The 19,212-nt window shown below is 44.9% G+C and overlaps 1 protein-coding gene across 1 annotated transcript in view; it reads left to right on the forward strand.

Moving 5' to 3' along the window:
• Window positions 1–1,569: 1,569 nt before the first annotated feature.
• Window positions 1,570–19,212, forward strand: part of LOC119400056 (tectonin beta-propeller repeat-containing protein 1) — a 75,660-nt gene continuing 58,017 nt past the window's right edge. Inside the window, exons 1-8 of the mRNA XM_037666975.2 lie at window positions 1,570–1,651; window positions 4,246–4,568; window positions 9,254–9,436; window positions 11,111–11,233; window positions 12,474–12,596; window positions 15,042–15,222; window positions 15,737–15,837; window positions 18,740–18,859. Coding sequence (XP_037522903.1) covers window positions 4,344–4,568; window positions 9,254–9,436; window positions 11,111–11,233; window positions 12,474–12,596; window positions 15,042–15,222; window positions 15,737–15,837; window positions 18,740–18,859 — 1,056 coding nt within the window. The 5' untranslated portion in view covers window positions 1,570–1,651; window positions 4,246–4,343. The remainder of the gene's footprint in view (window positions 1,652–4,245; window positions 4,569–9,253; window positions 9,437–11,110; window positions 11,234–12,473; window positions 12,597–15,041; window positions 15,223–15,736; window positions 15,838–18,739; window positions 18,860–19,212) is intronic.

Below are 19,212 nucleotides of genomic sequence, written 5' to 3' on the forward strand. Positions count from 1 at the left end.
GAAATATATACTGGTGGCCTGTTCAACATACTACAAAAGAAAAATAATTTAGTCGCTGAAGGTTTAGCAGATCGTCTGAAAAAAAAATGGCGAATTCCACTTTTTTTGAGAAAAGCTCTGTATTCAGCATAAAAAAACTTGCCTTGGTGGTCGGACTAAAATATGCACGATACTTCATTTGAAAGCTCTATGTATTAGCTGAGCATAGGCAAAGTTACAAAAGGGTATTATTTTTTTAACTTGAGAAATATTTTTTTGAAATTTTGTATCTCCACCAGCTTTTCGCCGACGTAACTCAAGCGGCATGAAGCACTCACAACGGCAATCTTCAGTTAATTCCCACTGACCTGGGATGCAGACGTCAAACATGGTACTGTCTATAAAGCAATGGAAAAGGAAATTGGGTTGCTTTATAGACAGCACCATGTTTGACGTCTGCATCCCAGGTCAGTGGGCATGGGCTGAAGATTGCCGTTGGGAGTGCTTCATGCCGCTCATGAACAGAGAGAAGATGGAGAGGCCGCTTTGCAAAGCTCGTTCCCATACCGTGGCCTCCGTGATCAGCTCCGGTAGGCGCGCTGCCGGAGCTGATCACGGAGCTGCCCTACGATCCCATACATGCTGCAGCGATGGTGAAATGAAAGAGCCGCCCGGCTTACGTGCGGGAGGTGCTGGGTTCGATTTCCTGTGCCGCCGAGCACACCGGTGTTTGCAATGGGAGAGAATCTGCGAGATAATAACTGGGTTGTTTGAATAAGTACTTGTGAATGTCACTTTTATGATTTGGTAGCGCAACATTAACAGAGACGAATGAAGAACATACAAGCACAAGCGCATACTTTATTGAAACATTATTGAAAGAAAAAAAAAACGCATAACTATGAAAAGTACAGCGCCAACTTCACATCACCTGAATTCCAAATCATCATCAAAATGAAACCATACAAACTCGTCCAAATGTTACAGAGTACGCAAATGTCTACGCTAGGCCATCTTGTTGTATCAGCAGCCTCTGCAACAACCAACACGTACTGCAACAAGAACCAAGAGAACGGCACTGATCATGCACATGAAAATGATGGTGCGGTTCCATTTGGTAGCTTGCGATCTTGCTAAAGTTTAACGTCACGAATACAGTCAAAGTAACGTTGACTACAGTGTACTAGTAGTCCAAAGTTCGACGAAAGCTCGTCAGGCGAGGGTGATACAATATTTGTTTTTCTTTGGACAAGGCTAGTATCTGCTTTATTTCTTCGACAGTCTATCACGGCTAAAAACCTTTGAAATCGCCCGCGTAAAATCTCAAGACGGCGGCGCCCACAAATAAAAGGGAAGCTTGGGAAACGAAACCGAAAATGTTTCAACAATTTTTCTCAGTCCGAAATAAACTTCGTTCGTCTGATCAAATATGAACCTTTCAGGCGCACCTAATCCACTTATAGCTTGTAAACTGTATGTAATAAAGGTAATGAGCGCAATTTTAATGCTAGCCTAGCATGTGACGTCTTTTCCGCAGCGTTTCCATCGAAACAACCATCAGCGTTTCTCACGCAGTCGTTGCAGTTTAGTTTTTTGGCGTTTGCATCACTGCGGGTCAAAACAGCTGTTCGTTCCGTTTCAGAAACTTTCGGCGAGCGCTACTACTTTTAGGGTGAGTTTCTCTTCGCGTGACAACGCCGTTTTCTTCTGCTCTTGCGCCTAAACGCCACGACGAGCTCATCAACAGGTTCGTGAATCGTGTTCGTCTTTGGAACGTGCGATCGAAGCTGCGATCTTGTTGTTGGTGCGTAAGATCAGTTCGCGGTCTAGTTTCACAGTCGCGTGCAATTCTTTTCTTGCAAGTTAGGCGCGCTGTCGAACTGTACAGTTCCTCAGAGATCACGTGCTAGCGATGCACCGCTATTTGACAAGTTGCGTCGACGCATCGCACCGTGTGGTGGACGAAATCCGCACTTGCACTCATCGCTGCGTTGTTTTTTCTTTTTTATATTACATCACGCCTCTCGGGCACCACTTTCGCGACGTGATCAACAAGTTCCGAGTAGCTAAAGGTTTGTGACAGCCGTGTTATCTAGGGGATTGCCTTAGTTCTTGCGCTGATATAACGCCGAACATTTTGATCTCGAAGACTGTTTAGTGAAAGATAGCACGCTCCCGCCTTCAGTGGTAATAGCATGCCATTATTAATTAGTAATAACATGCTGCCGCCTTCTTCAGCGGTAATTGTACGGTGAATACTTCACTCGATTAATTCGGGTGTGAATTAGATGCTGTTTTCTTAACGTTGTTCCATGTCGAAGTGACGACAATCGTGTTTTTGATCGCAGGCAAGCGGTGTTATTAACTAGCTCAATTTTCTATCGTTCTGAACGCTGTTATTCCTCATCACATAGCGTATTGCTGGTGCCCGTGTGATGTACTTGAACTTTCAGATTCCTTCTAAATGCCGTACATGCCGCTGTCTGTACAATAAGAGATCCTTGAAGCTATAGAAAACGCGTGAACGTTTTAACGGTATGGGTTAGGCGCGGTAAACAGAGGGCAGAAATTAGATCTTTGACCAAGTTTGAACCGTAAAACTAGTGGGCAGCGTTAGGTTCCGGTCGAGTTTGTAGTTTTACGCGAATGATAGGTAAATATCGCTCGTAAATGATAGCTAAATGTCGCTTGTTTATCTTCTGTTGACGTGACTCATATGATACACTCATCCCTTTCGTTATCTCAGCGCGCTCTATAAAATGTTGCCGGCGTTATTTATTAATTTTTCTCTTGGCAGTTGCTCATCACATGCTCGTATTTCTCTTCAGATCAGGTGTCTTCCTACCTAATATGCCACATTTGGTATTTTGATGATGGGCTTCATGGAGATCGCAAATGTGTTGGTCAGTTCTTACTGTAGATATAAAAAGAGGTTGTTCCCTTATTTTTTTTTCTAGGTGTTAGAAAAGCGAGGCCTATTGCAAACCATCTGGATGCTCCTTTGCTTCTCGCCAACTACATTTTGCAACCAACCGAAAAAAAGAACACTCACATTAAGGTATCATTGATGAGAAGTAATTGCAAACATACTCATTGACTATTGCTGACCTCTCATGATACTACACTGTCTTCTAAGTGTCCTTGTGGAATGACATGATTGGATAACTCACAGCCTTGGCTAAACATTTTCACACTGCAATACTTTGCAGGCAGAATCACTTCCACGTGATCTATGTGCAAAGTTTGTTTGCTGTGCCCAAACCAGGGTGGGATTGTTCAATCATATCTGGTCATCCCGCAAGGGTTCTATAAACAAACGGGCCTAGCGTTGCACGAATGTGGCCAGACATGGAGGTCAGTTGCCTTTTAGAAAATAATCATCTTGGTGTCAACGGCCTGTCGTTGCCGACTCCAACTCTGGCAGTAAGTGATGCTGGATAAACCCCAGTGACGGGAGTCAACCATTGACGCTAACAGTGCTTGGCCCGTGTCACTGAAGTGACACGGGCCAACCACTGGCAAAATAGCGATGCCCATGCAACGCCAGCCAGAACCTTGCCACTTGCTGCACTCGACTGTAGAAAACTGTATCAGCCATGCATCAGTTGTACTGAGCGATTGTGAAGTTCCTTTCTTGTAAGATCAGCGTAAAAGACTCTTAACTTCGTGTCAGTAAAAGTCATTGTTACACATGGTACGCTGGTGTGGACCCTATTTTTTTTTAAATAAGCTAGACTCGGTTACAAACTTCAGAAAGAAATGTCAGCTCTGTCCACAGAACTGCGGCGCACCTGCTCTTCACCTGTGAATGACAGTCGTGCTAGATGGTTTTCACACGAACTGTAAGTACTTTTTTTGCAGCTAATTTAAAACCTACGCATATTAAGACTTTAAGAAGGTTTTGTCGTTACTACCTAAAACATCACGTTTAGCGGAGCAACGATGTCAGAGTCCCCGACAAAATTTACCTGGACATCAAGTTTCCGACCTAATACCAGCGACTCAAATGTGCATTTGTGTGGTGAAGTCAACAATGCAAATTCTTTGTGGGAGGAACAGTAATGGCTGTGGCAGAGCTGGCATTTTTTCATAGGTTGTAACCGACTACAGTTGTGAGTGCAGCAATGGTCCTGTCGAATTGTTTCTTCCTTTTGTGTCTCGTCTCCATGCACTGCTTCACACGTCGAGATGAACTGTCACCAACTTGCCCAACTTTCACCTCTGCTGTACTCAATTGTGCTGATGTCAATTTTCCTCATTTTTCAGTTCTACCGCACGCATTCTTAGCAGCCATTCGGCATTACCGCAGTGTCGGCATGGACGGCACGTGATTGGCCGGACGTGCAGTCTAATCACAGAACACCATGCCGGCCACGAACCTGTGGGCGGTGGACAGCACGGGGCGGGTGCACACGCTGTCCACTGCCGGATCCCGGTGGCAGGAGCTGCCCTACTCCGGTGTCGACCTGAAGCGGGTGTCGGCGCTTCCCAACTGCGCCTGGGGCATCGGCAGTGACCACCAGGTGTACATGTACCTGCCTCAGAGCGATGTGCCCATCAGGGTCGCCGAGGTGACCTATGAGAACCAGGTCGGTCTGCCTGTTGACCTCCCGTAGACCGGTTTGGCATGTCCACACATTTCGCGCGTCCACTACTGCAGACTAGCTTAAAGGGACACCAATGAGAAAAACGATTTTTCGCTTATTAATTTCAATTTACAATTTCAAAATACCGAAAACACCACTCTTACCGTGAGAAGATGCTTAGTAAGAGAAAAAATGCACGAAAAGAAGATGCGGGTGGTGACACCACCTTGAAATTCCCACACCAAACGCTGTGGCATCATAGATTTTGACGGCATCTACTAGGTCATGCATATTTCTGAATTGGTAAAAAGGAAATACATTTTCCTCTAGAGGGGCCATAGACTTACCAAGTTTCAGGAAATTTCGTTGAGCCAATATCGCCAAAATAAGAAAAAGCCGGCAGATCCCACGCATTGTGGGAATCAATGTAATGCGAAGCAGCCAGCAAAGAGCTGCATACATCGTCTTGTATGTCATTGAGGAAAATGCGTGTCATGGTTTTCATGTTAATTCCTATTATTTATGTTCGTCACACAGTCACGTCGCGCAAGACCAATTCCGGGGTAGATCAAGCTAGCGAAACAGCCACCAGCGCGCCATGGGCGTGGCACGTAAGTCATGCTGTACATGGCATGCGTGTCATGATTTTCATGATAACTCGTGTTATTTATGTTCGTCACACGGTCACGTCGCAAGATACCAATTTTGGTGTGTATCAATCTAGCGAAACGACCGCCAGCGCCCCATGAGCGTGGCACGCAAGTCATGCTGTGCATGACATGCGTGTCATGATTTTCATGATAACTCGTGTTATTTATGTTCGTCACACGGTCACGTCGTAAGAGACCAATATTGGTGTATATCAAGCTAGCGAAACGGCCGCCAGCGCACCATGAGCGTGGCACGTAAGTCATGCTGTGCATGACATGCGTGTCATGATTTTCATGATAACTCGTGTTATTTGTGTTCGTCACACGGTCACGTCGTAAGAGACCTATATTGGTGTATATCAAGCTAGCGAAACGGCCGCCAGCGCACCATGAGCGTGGCACGTAAGTCATGCTGTACATGACATGCGTGTCACGATTTTCATGATAACTCGTGTTATTTATGTTCGTCACACGGTCACGTCGCAAGATACCAATTTTGGTGTATATCAAACTAGCGAAACGGCCGCCAGCGCCCCATGAGCGTGGCACGTAAGTCATGCTGTGCATGACATGCGTGTCATGATTTTCATGATAATTCGTGGTATTCGTGTTCGTCACACGGTCACGTCGTAAGAGACCAATATTGGTGTATATCACGCTAGCGAAACGGCCGCCAGCGCACCATGAGCGTGGCACGTAAGTCATGCTGTCCATGACATGCGTGTCATGATTTTCATGATAACTCTTGTTATTTATGTTCGTCACACGGTCACGTCGCAAGATACCAATTTTGGTGTGTATCAATCTAGCGAAACGGCCGCCAGCGCCCCATGAACGTGGCACGTAAGTCATGCTGTGCATGACATGCGTGTCATGATTTTCATGATAACTCGTGTTATTCGTGTTCGTCACACGGTCACGTCGTAAGAGACCAATATTGGTGTATATCAAGCTAGCGAAACGGCCGCCAGCGCCCCATGAGCGTGGCACGTAAGTCATGCTGTGCATGACATGCGTGTCATGATTTTCATGATAAGTCGTGTTATTTATGTTCGTCACACGGTCACGTCGTAAGAGACCAATATTGGTGTATATGAAGCTAGCGAAACGGCCGCCAGCGCACCATGAGCGTGGCACGTAAGTCATGCTGTACATGACATGCGTGTCATGATTTTCATGATAACTCATGTTATTTATGTTCGTCACACGGTCACGTCGCAAGATACCAATTTTGGTGTGTATCAATCTAGCGAAACGGCCGCCAGCGCACCATGAGCGTGGCACGTAAGTCATGCTGTACATGACATGCGTGTCATGATTTTCATGATATCTCGTGTTATTTATGTTCGTCACACGGTCACGTCGTAAGAGACCAATATTGGTGTATATCAAGCTAGCGAAACGGCCGCCAGCGCCCCATGAGCGTGGCACGTAAGTCATGCTGTACATGACATGCGTGTCATGATTTTCATGATAACTCGTGTTATTTATGTTCGCACGGTGACGTCGCAAGATACCAATTTCGGTGCATATCAATCTAGCGAAACGGCCGCCAGCGCCCCATGAGCGTGGCACGTAAGTCATGCTGTACATGACATGCGTGTCATGATTTTCATGATAACTCGTGTTATTTATGTTCGTCACACGGTCACGTCGTAAGAGACCGATATTGGTGTATATCAAGCTAGCGAAACGGCCGCCAGCGCACCATGAGCGTGGCACGTAAGTCATGCTGTACATGACATGCGTGTCATGATTTTCATGTTAACTCGTGTTATTTATGTTCGTCACACAGTCACGTCACAAGATACCAATTTTGGTGTATATCAAACTAGCGAAACGGCCGCCAGCGCACCATGAGCGTAGCATGTAAATCATGCTGTACATGACATTCGTGTCATGATTTTCATGTTATGACTTGTCATTTATGTTCGTCATACAGTCATGTTACGCCATACCAATTTTGGTGCACATTCGATTAACCAAGCGACCAGGAGAGCACAAAGTCGTAGGCGGCTAGATAGATAGATAGATAGATAGATAGATACGGTCAAAGTCGCAGAAGTTCGTTAAGAAATGCTTCGCATTTAAAAATACACTTTGAAATGCGTGACGTCACGCGCGGAGATTTCAGCACAAAATTTAAAACTGAAACTTTGACCTTGATTTTCTCCTTTATTAATAAACATATGATGGTGAAATTAACGATGTCAGAGTTCTCAGAGTACAATTTATCGATCCAAAATGATTCATTACTTCACTTCATTAAGTCCACGACAAAGTTACTGGATTTCTCATATCGGAGATTAGCTCTAGGCAGTTCTATGTATCCGGTTTTCTTATTCATGCACACAGGGTGCTACAGTACTGTAATATCATTTTACACTGCGATGCTGTAAGCAAAACTTGACTGCAAGCCATGGAGTCAAGCCAGCTGTCATTTATGAAGTGCGATCGTGTGCCACAAAATGTAGGGTGCTCAGAGGAAAAGTTTTCGAAACGTGTCCACAGTATCCTCACAAAGTTCATGTAAGGTTCACAGATTGACAGCTCTGCTAAATGAACATGAAATTCACAAGCTTTCATAAGTAGATGGATGAATGACTGAATGGAATGATGGATGAACATATGGACGAATGGTAGGTGTGTGCAAATAGTGGATTTTAGAACCGAATGGAATACGAATCGAATAGCGATGACACGGAATCGAATACCAATCGAATACTATTCAAATAGTTATCGAATAGTAAGGCAACTATTTTCAAAGCAGCTCTAGAAAGCTAATGTAACCATTTTCAAAACAGCCGAAGAATTCCACGACATTTTATTTGAAATAAATATTCACAATTTTTATCAAAAGAACATTATGATTATGTTTAACCAATAAAAAATACTGTAATCATGTAAACTGACGCAACGTCGCATACAGCAACAACTAGAATCTTAGAAATATTTTGTAGCTGCAGGTTGAAATACAGACGTGACTACAGTATTCAATGTGGAACTTTGTGAACAGATTTCAAATAAAACTGATATATAAATGTTAAACAATATTCATGAGTCAACATCGACATGAATATCATGATGAAGATAGTGGATTGGTTACTCTGTTGCTTCAGCGACACTGGTAAGCAAAAATGCTTTCATCTTGTGATCAATCTAGCATTGATAGTCCCGTAAAACCTCAGGCTTCCTGCATCTTGGCAATTCTACAAATAAAACAAGAAATGTTATGCTTCTCTGTTCCAATGTTCCGTTCCTTTGAGGTTTTTGCATTGGTGCTTATTATTCGAAAAGTATTTGGTATTTCTAATATGCCCTGCTCGATTTGGTACTCGAATGAAATAGAACGCTATTCGATTTGTTATCTGAAATTTTCGAATATTTGCGCACCCTTAAAGAGGGGCCCTGCAACACTTTTCGAAGTGACCATCGAATGGTTTCACTAAAGAAGTTTATTGCCTCACGAATCCACCGCCACAAAAATTTTGAGAATCCATCAACTACGAGCGGAGTTAGAGATTTGTAGCACGCTGTAATTGCTTTCTGTCTTGTTTCGTTCCGATGAGCATGCTGGAAGCCAAGCAGGAAGGGATGGCTTGGGGAAAAGAAGTCACGCCACGCGCTCGTCACGACCTGGAGCACTTTTTTTCTTCTTTCTTTTTCTTCGGACACGCGGCTTACTTTCAGTGAGAGCGCTTGCGCTGGCATGTAGCGGCTTCCCTCGACGGCCACAGTAACTATGCAGCCCACAATGCTCAAATCAGCCAATGGCTGTGAATTTGGGTGTATGGCACGGTCATTTGGGTATATGGCATCATTTGTAGAAAGAAGAGGGAACGATTTCTAGCGGACTTTGAGAATTAATTGTAAATTCCAGGCCATGTGCAGCGCTGTAATGTTTGGCTCGCGTGTTCTAAGGAGCCTCGACTACCGATCGCCAGCATTTTCCGACCATGCTGAAAAAGCGTTGCAGGGCCCCTTTAATGAATAAATGTGTGGGGAGTTCAGCGTGTTTTTACGATTGTACCTCTGCAGCGCTGGAACCCTAAAGACGGCTTCTGTGCCCGTCTCCTGCCAACCGATCGGCCTTCTTGGAGCAGCAGGGACGGTCTCGTGGCCCGTTACAGGGAGAACATCCACCTGCCGTCGTTAGGATGGCAGTGGGAGGGACGCTGGTACCTCGACGACAACATGGACGGCCAGCTGCTCGGAACTGAGGTGTGCGGCGAGGGCATGTGATATTACAGGCAGGGCAGTTGTGTTTCCTTACTGGAAACAAAATGGATGGGCTGTACAATTATGTTTGGCACAATTGTGATCAGTGTACAAGGGGTACTGACGCGAAAATTTACAGCAGTGGTTTTTTTGCGTTAAATGAAAGGCCTAGCCCTGAATGGCCTAGGAAAAGTACTGGTAAGCGTGAGTGCACCCCTAAAAAGTAATTACAGCATGTTTTTAAAAACTAGTTTCTGTTCCCACTGTACCTTGACGTCACGACGCGGTATGAACTTCTCACCACATGCTTGCGCAAGATGTCATGACGCTTCCGCAGCCGCTCCGCTTCATGGCTGTGTTTGTGACGCACAAGCGGCCATATTGAACGTTCTTGGTGACGCACAATCGGCCATTTCGAATGTTTTTGGCAATGCACAAGCGGCCATATTGAATGTTTTTGGTGACACACAAGCGGCCATATTGAATGTTGTGGTACACGACGTCATCACAACTAGCCATACTCGAGTGTGATGTCACCGGAATTGACACTGTAGTCTGACGTCACGATAGTGTCGATGTTAGTAGGTGCGCCATGCTAAAGTTGACTTAATGCTAAAGTTGACTAAAGTTGACAGTAAAATATCGGCATCTACTGAGCTTCACACTTGCACTGAGCCGTCTCTGTATACAGCGGATTTGTATGGCAGAGTAAGCTCGCCTTCGAAAATTGGTGTCAGTACAGAATCGCAAGTTGGGCTAGTTAGTGGATGTTCATCGCAAAATAGCTCGGCAGCACAATACAGCTATACCGGTGTCACACAGTGCACGGCTGATCGCGATTAAGCCCGATGCTGGTGAAATTGCTCAACAGTGATTGGCTCCCTTCTGCAGCTTGCGTAAAGAAGCCAATCATGATCAAGAAGTTCTATCCAGATCAGACACAATCCTGATCAGAAGTGACCGTTTGACACTGGTGTTGGAAAACAGGCAGTAGTAGAGAAGGATGCAGCATTTGTGTCCTTCTCTTTTTCTTTCTGTCTTTCAACTGTGTTGTGCTGTACGTTATTCCACGATGTACTTTTGTTTGGCTGTACGCATACCTGCCCATTCTTTGGAATTTCCTGCTATGTTCAACACACATCGAAACGTAACCGGGACTAAGAATTAGAGGAGGACGAAACAAGTAACTTTTCAAGCGAGAAATTTCAGTACACTAGAATGTTAAAACTGTCTGCCATGCAAAATTTTCACAAAGTTCATTCTTCTTTACCTTTTTGAAGTATAATGTCCTCATTTGAGAAATGTGCAGATAGTTTTGTCACTCAATTTTTTTCAGTAGAGCTGAAAACTTAGCGTATTAGTGAGGTTCTGTAATGATACTTGAAGCACAAAAACCGACACACGAAGGTAGAACAGACAGCCGAAGCACTAAATTTGAATCTGTTTGCCTTGCTGATTTGAGCATGTGCCTTGCTACGATTTTGTGCTCTTTATTGAATGATAAAAATGGGCTGGTTTCAAGAATAAACTTTAGTTAGAAGTTAGCACTCGTTCTGTCTGCTCTAGCTTGTAGTGTCATGTTTTTGGCACTTGGAGTGCCATCTTGGAATCTTCTTCACACGCCCTAGTGTGTGTGTATCAAGATTGCCACGTTTGCAAAATTTTGACTTGTTTCAGGGCTGGACATATTCTGTGGACTTCCCGTTCACCTACACCCACGACAAGCACTGGAACTCGATGGTCCGGCGACGCAAGTGGATTCGATATCGCCGCTACGTCGCCACCGACCGCTGGGCTGAGGTGAGCCTTGCCATCCGTCTATCATCCCGTTGTGTTCTTTCGTTCTTTCAGCCAGTCGTTATTGAACTCGGTGGAGTGTTTAAAAAATTCTGTGTCTTCAGTTGAGGGATGTAATAGAATTAGGCTGTTTCCACTGGATTGGAGTAACTTGTACTTTGACCAATGGAAGGCCTTGACTCTGGCAAATTTGACGCCTCCGAGTAGTGTACGACATAGAGTTTTACGATAGTACACTAGATGGAAATCTGGCTCTAGTGTCTGTGGGAGCTGCAACGTATGACTCTTTAGTCAGCATGGGAATGACGGATTTACTTAAACTTCTTCTTTCGGCACTGTGTGGCCTGCAGCCACTTTGTCGCAAGACGAAGCTCGGCAGACATTCAGCAGTTCAACTTCACCACCTTGACTCTTTTAGGCTGACTGATCCAAATCAGCCCATATGGTCTGCAGCGAGCCATTATTTTATTCGGAAAAAAGCCAAAACGCAACAATAAACAAAGCCACAAGTGCGTCCAAAGCCATAAGCGTGAATACTAGGCAAGTCCATGTGCTACCCATCATTCCCATGGTGACTGAATGATCGCAGCGCGACAGTTTTTTCTAGTAAATATTGTAGGAAACTCTATGGATTACAGAGGGTTCATTGGTCAGCTACCTGCTCCTGAAGCTCACCTACTGCGCTACGCCATCTGGTGAAAAGAATGCTCCATGTTTGCTGCGATGTCCACTAGTGGCGCTGGCTAACACTGCCAGAGATACGCGTGCATAGACAACCGTGAAAGTGGATGGTGGAGCAGCGGCTGTCTTAAACACAATTGGCAGTGCTCTGTGTGTGCATGCGAGGGTCGTGGGTTTGATTCCCACTGGCGAGAAGTTTCCCATTTCCCGATTCCTATCAGCTCTCGTACGTGTATTGTAACACACATAATTTGTAATTTCTTTTATAAATGCCCATTAAGTAATGGCATTGCATCATCATCACGATCACTGTCAGCCCGACTGCACCTACTGCTAGGCAAAGGCTTCTTTCATATTTCTCTAATTAACCTTGTCCTGTGCTTGCTGCCAATACGCTTTGGTATGATATTGTGTATAATTGCTAATATGTGTGCCTGTGTAAGTGAGCCATGTGACAAATGTATCGTCTGTGGCGAAAATAAAATTTGATTGGTTGAGTGATGTGAAATGCAGCGATTGAAGATTTTGAGAAAGACACTGTCACGACGCACTTTCTCCGCAGATCGAGGGGATCCATTCGGACCCCGTCCAAGAACCGGTTGTGGACGTTTCCATCGGTGGCGTGGAAATTCCGGGTGGCGACTCGGACCACATTGCCGTGTGGGTTGTCACGGTGCTTGGCAGGGTGAGCTACTCATTTAACACTTTCACCATGAGGTGTTTCTGGCCGTGACGAACCTCCTGTGTCGGCTTGGTTTCGGGGATATCAGCGAGGCTCGAAATGATCGAATTCTTGTGCATCCGGTAGAAGAGTTACGCTAGCGGACGGTCTGGAAAGTGACACGTTGAAAGCAAACAGCATGGGTGAGAAATCGCCTTTCTTCCGTTTATTTCCAGTTCGCCGTGCACGCTTCCGGGATAACGGTCCCACCGTGTCAACATAAGTATCTGATGTTGACACGGTGAAGGCGAAACCTGCGACAGATGGCAGAACAACCCTTGAACATGTAGTTGCACCCTTGTGACCGTAATCGCTCGTGCGCTGCATGGCTGCTCAGCCCCGAGAGAGTAGCACGCGTGGAGCAACCATACCCCCCAGCAAAGAAGGGTGGGCGCAGGCGCTCCGTACTCTTCAATATATGTACCAACACAGTGCGGGGAGAAAATATGAGCTTTTAGAAAGATTCGACAAAGGTTGCGACCAGTAGAAACACGGCAGCTTTGAGCTTTGGCGCGAATTTTCGAACGCATAACGGAGAACGTGCTGGTACGTCAGTGACACTGCAGTAGGGAAATGCGAAAACGTATTGGTACGTTAGTGACAGCGAAACGGTTAATCGTAAGCTTACAGCTCAACCTTGACATAACAAATCTCGATATAACAAATTATTTGCTACAACGAAGCAAATGCAGAACACGAGGTACCCACTAAGCAATAGATCATTGCATTTTATGAAGCAGCGAAGCACCCACCGTGCATTTCTAAAGCAACATTTGCACTTGCGTTGCTGCAAATTTCGCCACTCTGGTGGATGATGATGAGGATCATGAATTATGGCTGAGCCCTTTGTAATCAGTTGGAAGGTTTAAACCACTCACTTGTTATGTAATTCACGGGGTGTGACTCCTGCTACGATTCCACTCTTCTGCTACGCAATGTTATATCTGTTAACTAGAGCTGTGTGAATAGCAAGATTTTGGGTGCGAAGCGAATTCGAATATTGAAGTGTGAGTGCGAATCGAATCGAATATTTTTCGAATATTTCTGCCACATCTTTCATCTCCATGTTGGAACCAGCGTTTTCTTGAGTTAGTACATTTGCGACCGCAGCAGAGCTTGAAAGGCAGCTTTGCCGCAGTACCGGGGTGTGATGAGGTGAAGCATATTGAAAAATCTAGGGACCACTTCTAAGCGGACGTTGACTGTCTCTTGGCAAACTTCGACCGTAACGGAGCTTGAAAGGCAGATTTGCCGCAATACCGGGGTGTGATGAGGTGAAGCATATTGAAAATTTGAAGGGGTCATTTTCAATTGGACGTTGACTGTATTTGTCTTTGGGAAGTTTGAATAGTAAAATTCCAGTGCGAATCGAATAGCAAACACTATTAGAAAAATATTCGAACTTTCAAATATTCGCACACCCCTACTGTTAACGCGTTTCCTGCCAAACGTGACGCTTGTATACAGTCGAGCCCGACTATATCGAACCCGTTTATATCAAATTATCCCGTATATCGAACAATTTCTAAACACGGTAAATTTACATTGAGAATATATAGCAAAAGTTACTGTTACATCGAACAAAAATAGCAACGACAACCGATATATCAAACTCCATGTGTCTCAAAAGTGCCCCAGCAAGTTGGCTTTCCCTCGCGGTGGTGGGGAAACTGCCGGCGCCACCCTAGAAAAAGTGGTTTAGACTCGGTTGTGCACGGGCGAACACCCCCCTGCAAGAAATGATCCAGGCCCGCTCGCAGCGCTTACAGCCAATCAGAGGCCGTCGTGCTTTCTCCGAGGCGCGGAGGCGGTAGAAGTGAGCGCCATTTTTTCTTTCTTTATGCTTGTGTGCCTGCTGCTGCCTGTTTTCCTCGAGTCCTCATTCAGCGTGGTCCATGCTGGTGGTGTTGCCTGTTGGTGCTCTGTGAACTTTATTGGCGCGCTGTCGTCATGGCTTGTGCAAAGAGGCAGAATTTGCCGTTCGCCGCGAAACTCGAAATCATAAATCGGGTCGAGACACAACAATGGCCACCAAATTTGGCCATTGTTGTGTGCTCATGACAGCTTGCACCGTAAAACAAGGTCTGTTAGGTTCATCTACTGTTCTGAATGTTCGGCAGCACAACTTTGAACACGTGTGTTGGTGTGTCTTTCATCCCTTAGAACACTGATGCAAAAGAGTGTGATGCCTCCCTGTGTGTTTCTTGACTTTTTGGGTCTTTATTGACTAAGCCTGCTAGCTTGTGGTGCACTGGGATTACTTGGTTACAACTGCACTTTTGCACAGAGGCAAGGTACAGCCTTTCATGCGCACCAGAAATCACTAGTCACTGGTGCCAGTGGTATGCGCTCATGCTCACAGCGTTGCTGATGCAGATATGACTCGCTTTCTTGCCCCTGAATTTCCAGGTGTTCTTCCGTGAAAATGTCACGCGACTTTGTCCCGAGGGCACGTCCTGGACTCCCGTGCCGGTTCCCCAAAACTCTGAGGTCAGCCAGGTCTCGGTTGGCCGCACTGGCCTGACTTGGGCAGTGGCCTGGAACGGAAACGCACTTGTTCGTCTCGGCGTGTCCCGCTACAGCTACATTGGTGAGCTTCAATCAATCAATCAATCAATCAATCAATCAATCAATCAATCAATCAATCAATCAATCAATCAATCAATCAATCAATCAATCAATCAATCAATCAATCAATCAATCAATCAATCAATCAATCAATCAAATCTTTATTTCCATGTAGGGTTGGGGGTCCCACAGGCGAAAAGCGGTTAAAAAACCATTTGACAGCGCCTGAGGGCCCACGTACATGACACACAACCCGCTTCAGCCAACTTACCTTCTTATCTTCGTTAATGCCAATTAATGACAGGTCGTTAAATGAAAACTTCAGCAGTTCTGCAAAAGTTCTTCGTTGAATGAATGAATTTATTCTTCTATTAGCGCATGCAAGACAAGCTGAGGTTTAACCATTTTCCTGTTTTGGAGGAGTGCGGTGTGTCCTTGCTGAACTATCCCTAAACTATTCTTGCGGGGCAGTTTGGCAACAACATTTGACACCACCTTTCAGTCTTTGTAACAAATAATAAAAGGTCTATTTTCAGGAACCGAATGGACGGAAGTGGCTGCGCCTGATACCGAAGAGAAGTTGTTGCAAGTGGCCGTGGGACAGAACATGGTCTGGGCTGTCGGAAGAAACGGAACGGTCAGTCATCACTCTCGATGCCCATACTTTCTTATCACTAGCCCGCCACGATGGTCTATTGGTTATGGTGCCCGACTGTTGATTCGAAGGTCATGTTATCGAATACCGGTGGCGGTGGCTGCATTTTCGATGGAGGCAAAAATACTAAAGGCTTGTGTACTTAGATTTAGCTGCACGTTAAAGAATCCCAGGTGGTCGAAACTTCCGGAGCCCTCCACTACGGCGTCCCTCATAGCCATATCATCATTTTGGGATGTCGAACCCCAACAATTATTATTACTTTCTTGTTGCTCTCGTAGTCACTTTGTGACACTTCCAGCTCGATCCCGTCATAGATTTAGGGTCAAGTTTAGCTTTAGCGGTGGCATTTCACGAACACCTAATAAGCCATGATGTAATAGACTCGTAATGATTTGACCAGCTTGCTCTTTGACTGTGTCCTTCTTAACCTCAACTCTCATATAGACTACTTGCGTGTTCTCTGTAACCTGCACTGCTGTCTTTACATCTCCTAGCAATAACAGTCTTTTAGTGCCATTCCTTCCTTGTCACAAAAGCTCTTTGGGAGAGCTTGGTATGCTGCCAGTGTAATGGATGTTGAGCAGTATGATTTAGAGATTTGTTTAGCTGCTTGCTTAGGGAGAATAGTTCCATCTATTTTCCAGTGAGCTTTGTATTGCAAGAAAGTGTGAAAGGAAGCAGTGCATTCATGTCGTTAGGATTTACGGCAAAATGCTTCATGTTAAGAACTGCCAGAAGCACAATAATTGCAGACATATCAGTTTAATTCATATTAACGATGATAAACACATGCATATTGTGAACTCCACTTTTACAGAGACGTCTGTTGTGAACGGTGCCTTGCATAACATCGATCCCGTGGTTAATCACAAAATTAATAAAAGCATACGAAATTAGCGTGGTTCTGGCAGCTGTTAATTTTTTGTAACGATTGCACAATTAGCAGAATTAAACATCTGTACACCACTTCATTTGCCTTGTCCCATGATTCTGAAGTTGTGTTACAAAGCTTATTGAGAACACATGCTTAGCTAGCTTTGCAAAGTTGATGGCCGAGTGCCCTTGAAACAATGTCACATTACGTCGTATCATGTCACGGTTACCTTGGGCAGTGTATCTAACCATTAAGAAACTTCGGTGATGGGAAAAAATAGAAGTGCGTAAGTTCTCTGGCTTGTGAATACCCGTTCCATTGCTCAGTGTATGTGCAGCACAGTCAAACCTCAATGCACAGAATATGGATATAACAAATTATTGGTTATAGTAAAAGAAATAGTCTTGCTGTTACACGTTTTTGGCTTGTCCGGTATTCCAGTATATGGAATAGGGTTTACAGAATACCAGGTCACCGGACGATGGTATTGACATCTTGTGACACTTTGGTTAATTGCAGTTATGGACGTGTTTGTTTGTTTTTGCCTTGTGTCCTTGAGGAAAAGAGCTTAAAAGTCAAGTAATTCGATATTAGGCCGCTGCTGTGAATTTACACTAGCACAAAAGTAGAATGCAGTTTGCGCAACAATTCTAGGTTTGCCTGGTTCATTGTAGCCTCGTAAGATGGTACTATTACCTATCTGACCTCTCACGTTTATGGCTACGGTATCTGTTATGATGCTAATGCAAGAAAGTTTATGGACAACCAAAACACTCTATTGATACAGTGTTGCAAAAGTGTGTTTATAACAGATTTTCCAATATAAAAAGGCCATTTTCATGGCAGATGCAACTTGGTACAGCAAGGTTTGGCTGTGGACAGCTTGCTTCCAACTAACCATTGTTGGCCCCCAAACAGTCATGGTGCTAGAAAATTACCACTATGACTTTTCTGTGTCAGTTGTTCACTTGGCAGGCTTGTCATATATGTCATTAAAGGGGCCATGACACGGTCACCCAACAGTTTGCAGTCTTCAGTGAAAAATCGAAGTCTGTTGCGCTGGCACATATATGAAAAATGGACTGTAAAAGAATATTTCGGTGCAAAATAAGCCCTAAAAGTCGCTAGTTATAAACCCCGCCGGCAGCCGCCATTTTGCCATAGTGTGTGTGACCTCGTGTGCTGAATGGAGTGGAGCCATTATCTACTACAAAAGTTTCAGCCTCTGTAAATCATTCAGTTTCAATGCCAAGCCGAACAAAGCTGAAATAGCTCAATTGCGCATGCAGCTGACCGCGGAACAAAATCGTTCGCCGGAATGCAGGTACTCCCACAACAAGCAGCTTGTTACATCACGGCTCATGATTGCGCCACTGTTGCCCAGCTCTCAGGCTGCTCACATGTTTATAAAAGTATCTAACGATAAATTAAGTGCTTGACCAAATCTGCTGAAATTTCACCAGGTTGTTTGTTATAACCAGCAAGGCAAAGATCCGACCTGTAAGGGACGCTCATTCGCATGCCTGCCATACGTGGTCCGCACCCCACCAGAGCGTGGGACTCCACAAAATCTATTAGTGTGCTGCGCGCGTCGGCATGCCTGCTATATATGCGGTGCGTGTCCAACGAGAACCTTTGACGAGAAGCGCGTGCACGGACTGCTATATAAGGACCGTGTCGGGTGTGCACTGAGAGCTCTCTGTGGCCTTCACTGGCCCTCTCTTGTGTGTGCTTTTCTGATGTGAAGTTGCATCTCTGCGCTCTTTTCCAATAACTGCTGTAAATATGTAAATAAAACATGTCTTTTCCTTCATAAGAAGTTTCATGCCAGTCCTCTTCACTGGAGCCTGGGTGCCAGCTCCAGTGAATGATGTTACCCCTCCTCGGTAACATCATTTGTGAGCGCACATGGATTAACCCACATAACTAAGATTATGATCGAAAATTGGGTGTCATGGCCCCTTTAACTATGACTGCATGTCATTTATGTGACTGTCCCTCTTTCAGGTCTGGTTTCGCAAGGGCATACGGTGTGACGACCTCGGCTGTCGGGCGTCCGTCACGGGATCGGGCTGGGTCAAGATGATTGGCACGATGGCCATGATCAGTGTAGGCCCCAATGACCAGGTGAGTTGACGCCATACCGAAAAGTTCATTTCCACAAAGCTCGCATAAAAAAATAAAAGTTCCACTCACTCGTTACATTTATGTGACGAGCGAATGGAACTTTTTATAATTCACTGTAACTCAGATTTTGATATAATGAACACAGATATAACAAATTATTTGTCATAATGAAGTAAATTAAGAGTAGTCTTGTCATAGATAGTGTTGCGAATATACTGCCACGCACGCTTATTTGTTCATTGTACATGATCGGGCTTCACCCACAAAAAAACTGTTACCACCACTCGGCATAGGCCCCGCCACAATGTTTGGAAACTTCAATGCTGTTTTAGACACTTCGGATAAAAATTCAC

The sequence above is a fragment of the Rhipicephalus sanguineus genome, chromosome 7 (assembly GCF_013339695.2).
Source record: "Rhipicephalus sanguineus isolate Rsan-2018 chromosome 7, BIME_Rsan_1.4, whole genome shotgun sequence".
In the NCBI taxonomy this organism is placed as follows: domain Eukaryota; kingdom Metazoa; phylum Arthropoda; class Arachnida; order Ixodida; family Ixodidae; genus Rhipicephalus; species Rhipicephalus sanguineus.